This window comes from Priapulus caudatus, unplaced genomic scaffold (assembly GCF_000485595.1).
Source record: "Priapulus caudatus unplaced genomic scaffold, Priapulus_caudatus-5.0.1 Scaffold2071, whole genome shotgun sequence".
Classification (NCBI taxonomy): domain Eukaryota; kingdom Metazoa; phylum Priapulida; class Priapulimorpha; order Priapulimorphida; family Priapulidae; genus Priapulus; species Priapulus caudatus.
Genome location: NW_014579132.1, coordinates 19,635 through 25,015, shown reverse-complemented (window position 1 = coordinate 25,015; position 5,381 = coordinate 19,635). Strand labels below are relative to the sequence as shown.

Here is a 5,381-nt window from a genome sequence, read left to right as displayed (position 1 = left end):
GCTAGATGGCGGTAGTGTAAAACCTCGCCGCCATACTGGAAAGTCATAAATAAAGTGTATTTGCGCCATATTCTGTAATAATCTGTATATAATATCTGAAAATTATCATCATGGATAGCACACGAGTAAAGTGTGAGGGTAGTAGTGCTCTTCCTCAAACACCACGGCGATTCCCGTCTAGACTCGTCCTAAAGAGGAAAATAATAGGCAGAGAACATAGCTACAGTGTGCATGGAACTCGTCAGAAAACGAAGTTACCTGCAATATTTGGCAAATTCCTGGACCATATTCAATCCTTTTCTATCCACAACGACTACAAACTGAACCAGTGCAAATTTTATGATGAAGAGTCAGGCTGGTGGCTTCATGTATTGCCGGAGAATTTACAGATTCCTGTCAGTAGGATTGGACCAATAAGTGCTGTAAGTATAGTCGTGAGTGGAGAAGGGAAAGTAGGTTTGCGAGTGTTGGAGACTGTTGTGGAGGAGCAGGATTGTGTTGTCGCAGGCATATATATGAGTGACCTCTTTGAAGACATGCTAAAGAAACTTATTACCTATGCCCCCTGTTTAGGTTTGGATGAAGCAAAATATAAATCAGTTACTGGACATTTGGAATACTCGCCGAAATGTGTGCAGAAACAATTCCCTTATATTCACTACGTGTCACAAGCATGTGAAGTTTACATCAAGCCTTTAAGAAAAACGTCAACTACATGTAGGAAGTGCTCGCGGATGTTAAGGACCATGCGACGTGGGAATGTGAAAGCATCAAAATTAACAGATTCTGAAAAAAGAAGGCGACTGTTGCCATCATCCAGCTATCCGATATCTCTGCTCTCTCCAACTAATAAAAAAGTTCGATTACAAAAACAAGCCAGTAAAATGAGCACCTTGAGAAAAAGCTCAGCCAACATGAAATAATGCTGGAAGAACTCTCAGTGCAACTGAGCCAAGAACAGAGCGATGATTTAAATTGTGCAGTACAATTTATGACAACGACAAAAGAAGGACCGGAGGGATTCACTAAGCTGATGAACGCTACCCAGAAGGAGGCAGGCAAGGAAGTAGCAGATGCGTGGGAGAAGGAACTATAACTACTATTGTGCAACTATAACTTATGTTTCTATAAATAAATGGTTACTTTTGTAAATTAATTTAAAGCTTTGTAAATTGATTTAATGCATTGTAAATTGATTTGGGATTCTAGGTTTAAATTCTTTAGAAGTGATTTTTGAAGGTAATGGCTTGCCATATATATACATATATACTACAATGCATGTAATGATCACGGAGATTATCCAGAGAGACATGATACAAGATTGCGTGGCACAGCTTCGCTGTTGATCCTGAGCGCTGCACCCGGATGAGACGCGAATTTTCTTATTTAGGTGGAGCACCCCTACCCCCCGGGGGGCATATGCACAGTGTAACTCAACGCTCAACTAAACGGCTACAAATCAACAATCTGTATTTACACGCACAGTTTTTATTTCATACCAAGCTGACGCAGGTTCATTATAATATCATATTCTCTCACACACACACTACACACGCGCATATACACGCATACAGTCTCTATCACCCCTCTCGGCTCTCTCTCTCTCTCTCTCTCTCTCTCTCTTTCTTTCTCTCTCTCTCTATCTCCAACTCTCTATCTCTCTATCTCTCTATCTCTCGCTCTCTATCTCTCTCTCTCATCCTCTCCCTCTCTCTCACACTTTCTCACTTGCTTTCATTCACACGTTCTCTCCTCTCTTTTACACACGCATACTCGTCAATTATAGATACCAGTATATAAACAAAACGTACATAAGTACTTCCTACGCGTTCTTAGTAACCCATAATAATAATAATAATAATAAACTATCGCCATCGAAGGTTATCAAATCCTCACAACCCACCACAAAACAAACCGGCAGATGGCAGCACTTGCTACATATATATTCATAGTAACGGGTGCACGTTAACAGCGGCAGCATTTGTCCGAAACATTAAAATTAGTTGCGACGCAAATCCTGTGAAGCGTCGTAGGAAAGTTGACATTTCAGATTCGTTCTAGTCGCGAGCTATTAACAATATTTCCGACAACGGGTCACACAGGAGTATACTAAAATGAATGCACCGTCAATGGTATAACGCGACGAAACCGTATATTTCAAACGTAAACGTTCTCTCTCTCGAGGAAAACTATACATGTACATGTCGATATTAGTAAACGCTACTAATGCCTACTATGACGTGGTGACGTCACAACGTGATGACGTCACGACGTGGCGACGTCAAGTCGCGATGACGTCACACGACACGGTGACGTCACAGCGTGGTGACGCCACGACGCAAAGACGTCACGCTGGGATATCGCCACGACGCGATGACATCGTGACGTGACGTCACCACGATGCGATGACGTCAGAAAGCGATGACGTCGCAACCCAATGACGTCACGCGGTCCAGTCCACTAAAACGCCCGCCCACTGCCGCCCCACCCCATCCCAATCCCAATAACCTCCTTCCTCTACCCCGTCCCACTAGCCCCACCCCCTCCCCAATCATTCCTATTCACCAACCCTGTCCCAATAGCACCCTAAAGCCTAGCGCACACGTGAGTAATTTTACTCAAGTAAAATGATGCATGCGTCAAAATACTTACATGTGCGGCGGATTTTCGTTGAGTATTTTGACGCAAGCACCATTTTACTCGAGTAAAATTACGGACGTGTGCGCCGGGATTTACCCGACCCCCTCCCCAATAGTTTTATTGGCCAACCCCTTCGATTGCTGTTCTCTATACACCCTCCCCCAATAATTTCTTTCCCCTTTTAAAGTTGCTCCCACCCCCTACAATGAACCCCTGCCTCTTCTACTACCGCCCTCCCTCTCCCACCACCCACTAGCTGCTACTCCTACGAAAGCTTCCTCTTGCTACACGAGAGAGGAATGAGCGAGGGCAGAGCGCGCAACAAGAGGGCGTTCTCGACGGGGGAAGGAACCGCCGCCGCGCGCGTACGGTGGCGCCCCCTCAGCTCGGCCGGCACTGGACGGTGCCCTCGGCGCGGTCGCCGCCGCCGGCTCCGCCTTCGGCAGCGGTGGCGCCCCCTGCGTCGTCGTCCATGCTCGTGATGCGGTAACCCATGTTCATGAGCATCACCTCGAGCGGGTCGGCGTTCATGCGCTTTTGATTCTCGCGCGCCGCATCCAGCGAGTTGGTGACCTCGCGCTCGTTACGCTCGCCCTGTGCATCGTTAATTAAGACGTCGTTAATATATACGGTTTTTTTTCACAAAATGTAGTCAATAACGTTAACACACGTCCGTCATATATTACGGATATAATACGGTTTTTTTACGAATTATTTGCGGTGATTCGTGTTTATTACTAGAAATATTACTGCTAATTACTACAAGTACGTCGTTGCTAATCATTTTAACCGTCATTATTAACAGCCTAAACATGTTATTATAACATATAATATATATATGTAATATTATTATTAACAGCACATGATATTTAATTGTTAATAATTTTCATGAATAACATTTAATTAACTAAAATAATAAGTTATTTATAATTATTTAGTAACGTTTAATTATTTTCGTAATAATTAACGCGGTAACGAGGAGACCCACCTCGGGCCGCGGGCTCCACAGCCTGACGACGGGGTCGATGCCGCTGGTTGCTAGGAGACAGGATGTGGGATGCGGCTGCAGGCAGTTGACGATGCTATCATCTCCGCGCAGCACGCGAAGGATGTTCGTCGTCTGCTTGTCCCAGATGAAGAACGAGCCGTCGTCGGAGCCGGCGAGGATGTACTGACCGTTGCTGTGCAGCGCGAGATAGAGAGTGAGAGAGGGAGAGAGAGGGAGGGGGGAGAGAGAGAAAGGGAGAAGGTAGAGGGAGGAAGGGAGGGAGAGAGAGAGAGATCGAGCCGTCGTCGGAGCCGGCGAGGATGTAGACCGTTGCTGTGCAACGCCAGATAGAGAGTGAGAGAGGGAGAGAGAGGGAGGGAGGGGGGAGAGGGGAGAGAGAGGGAGAGGGATAGAGAGAGAGAGAGAGAGAGGGGGGGAGGGAGGGAGAGAGAGAGAACGAGCCGTCGTCGGAGCCGGCGAGGATGTACTGACCGTTGCTGTGCAGCGCGAGATAGCGATAGGTAAATAGATGGATGGATGGATGGATAGATAGAAAGATAGATAGACAGATAGAGATTAAGAGATAGATAGATCTATAGATAGATAGAGATTGAGAGATAGATAGATAGATAGATAGATAGATAGATAGATAGTAGCTAGATAGATAGATAGATAGATACGTACATACATAGAGAGAGTACCAGAAAGAAAGCTAGAGATATAGCAAGAGAGAAGGAGAGAGAGAGAGGGCGAGTGACAGAGAGGGAGGGTTATGTGATGTCACACGCTCTCGTCTTCACTGTCTCTCTTTCTCTCTGTTTAGTTCTCTCTCTCTCTCTCTCTCTATCGCTCTCTCTATCTCTATATCTCTCTCTCTCTCTCTCTCTCTCTCTCTCTCTCTATCTCTCTCTCTCTATATCTCTCTATCTCTCTCTATATCTCTCTATCTCTCTCTCTATCTCTTTATCTCGCCTCACCTGCCGAAGAAGTTTGCCTCCTTGATGTCGGTCGTTGTGTTGCAGTGTCCGTAGAATCTCTGCTCGTAGTCGTACGCTTCCGCCCGCCACTCACGCTCCTCGTCGCTGATCACTTGTTTTCGCACGCCGCGCCGGTCGCTCGACGGCATCCCGCCGCCGCCATTGCCATTGCCCGCTTTTTCTCCTTCCTTGCTGGCGACCTCTACTGGCGGAAAATCGCGAGAGTGCGGAATTACGAGTGTTGCTAGGTTTTACGTGACGAATGAATGATTCATTTTCCATTGCTGTACTATCTATCTACCTATAAAAATTTTAAATATATATGCATATATAACATTATAGGAATTTCATATTGATTAATTATTTTTATATATTAAAATTGCCTTAGAGTAGAGTATAAATCGACTTTTAATTTTATCGAATTTAATTATTACTGTAATTTATGAACACGAGACAGATACTAAAATAGCACTGAATTAAACTGAAATTAACAATATCGATGCATTTTGTCATCGTTATCAATTATGATTATCATGCCTGACACACGCACCCACACGCACGCACGCACCCACACGCACGCACACAAATATGCACGCACACACAGACGCACGCACACAAATATGCGCGCACACACACGCACGCACACAAATATGCGCGCACACACACGCACGCACACACGCACGCACGCACACACGCACGCACGCACGCACACACACACACACACACACACAGACGCACGATCATACCCGATATTGGGGAACACGACGCGGATTGCT

General features: G+C 45.6%; 2 protein-coding genes across 2 annotated transcripts in view; one reads left to right on the top strand and one right to left on the bottom strand.

The window, feature by feature from the left end:
• The window catches only part of LOC106818171 (lethal(3)malignant brain tumor-like protein 1), a 22,035-nt gene extending 20,939 nt beyond the window's left edge, over positions 1-1,096 (top strand). The window contains exons 8-9 of the mRNA XM_014822898.1: positions 574-717; positions 984-1,096. Of these exons, the coding sequence (XP_014678384.1) occupies positions 574-717; positions 984-1,096 (257 nt within the window). The remainder of the gene's footprint in view (positions 1-573; positions 718-983) is intronic.
• Positions 1,097-3,021: 1,925 nt separating this feature from the next.
• Positions 3,022-4,804, bottom strand: LOC106818170 (WD and tetratricopeptide repeats protein 1-like). Its single transcript, XM_014822897.1, has 3 exons — positions 4,606-4,804; positions 3,629-3,821; positions 3,022-3,234 (listed from the first exon to the last, which is right to left on the bottom strand). Exons 1-3 carry the CDS (start codon positions 4,752-4,754, stop codon positions 3,022-3,024), a joined length of 555 nt encoding a protein of 184 aa, XP_014678383.1. The 5' UTR covers positions 4,755-4,804.
• Positions 4,805-5,381: the final 577 nt, after the last annotated feature.

Coding starts and splice junctions, on each gene's coding strand:
- LOC106818170 (XM_014822897.1), bottom strand. CDS start 4,754: ATGCCGTCGAGCGACCGGCGCGGCGTGCGAAAACAAGTGATCAGCGAC. Junction 3,822..4,605: donor GAGGCAAACTTCTTCGGCAG/GTGAGGCGAGAT, acceptor CGCGCTGCACAG/CAACGGTCAGTACATCCTCG. Junction 3,235..3,628: donor TGTGGAGCCCGCGGCCCGAG/GTGGGTCTCCTC, acceptor AACGATGCACAG/GGCGAGCGTAACGAGCGCGA.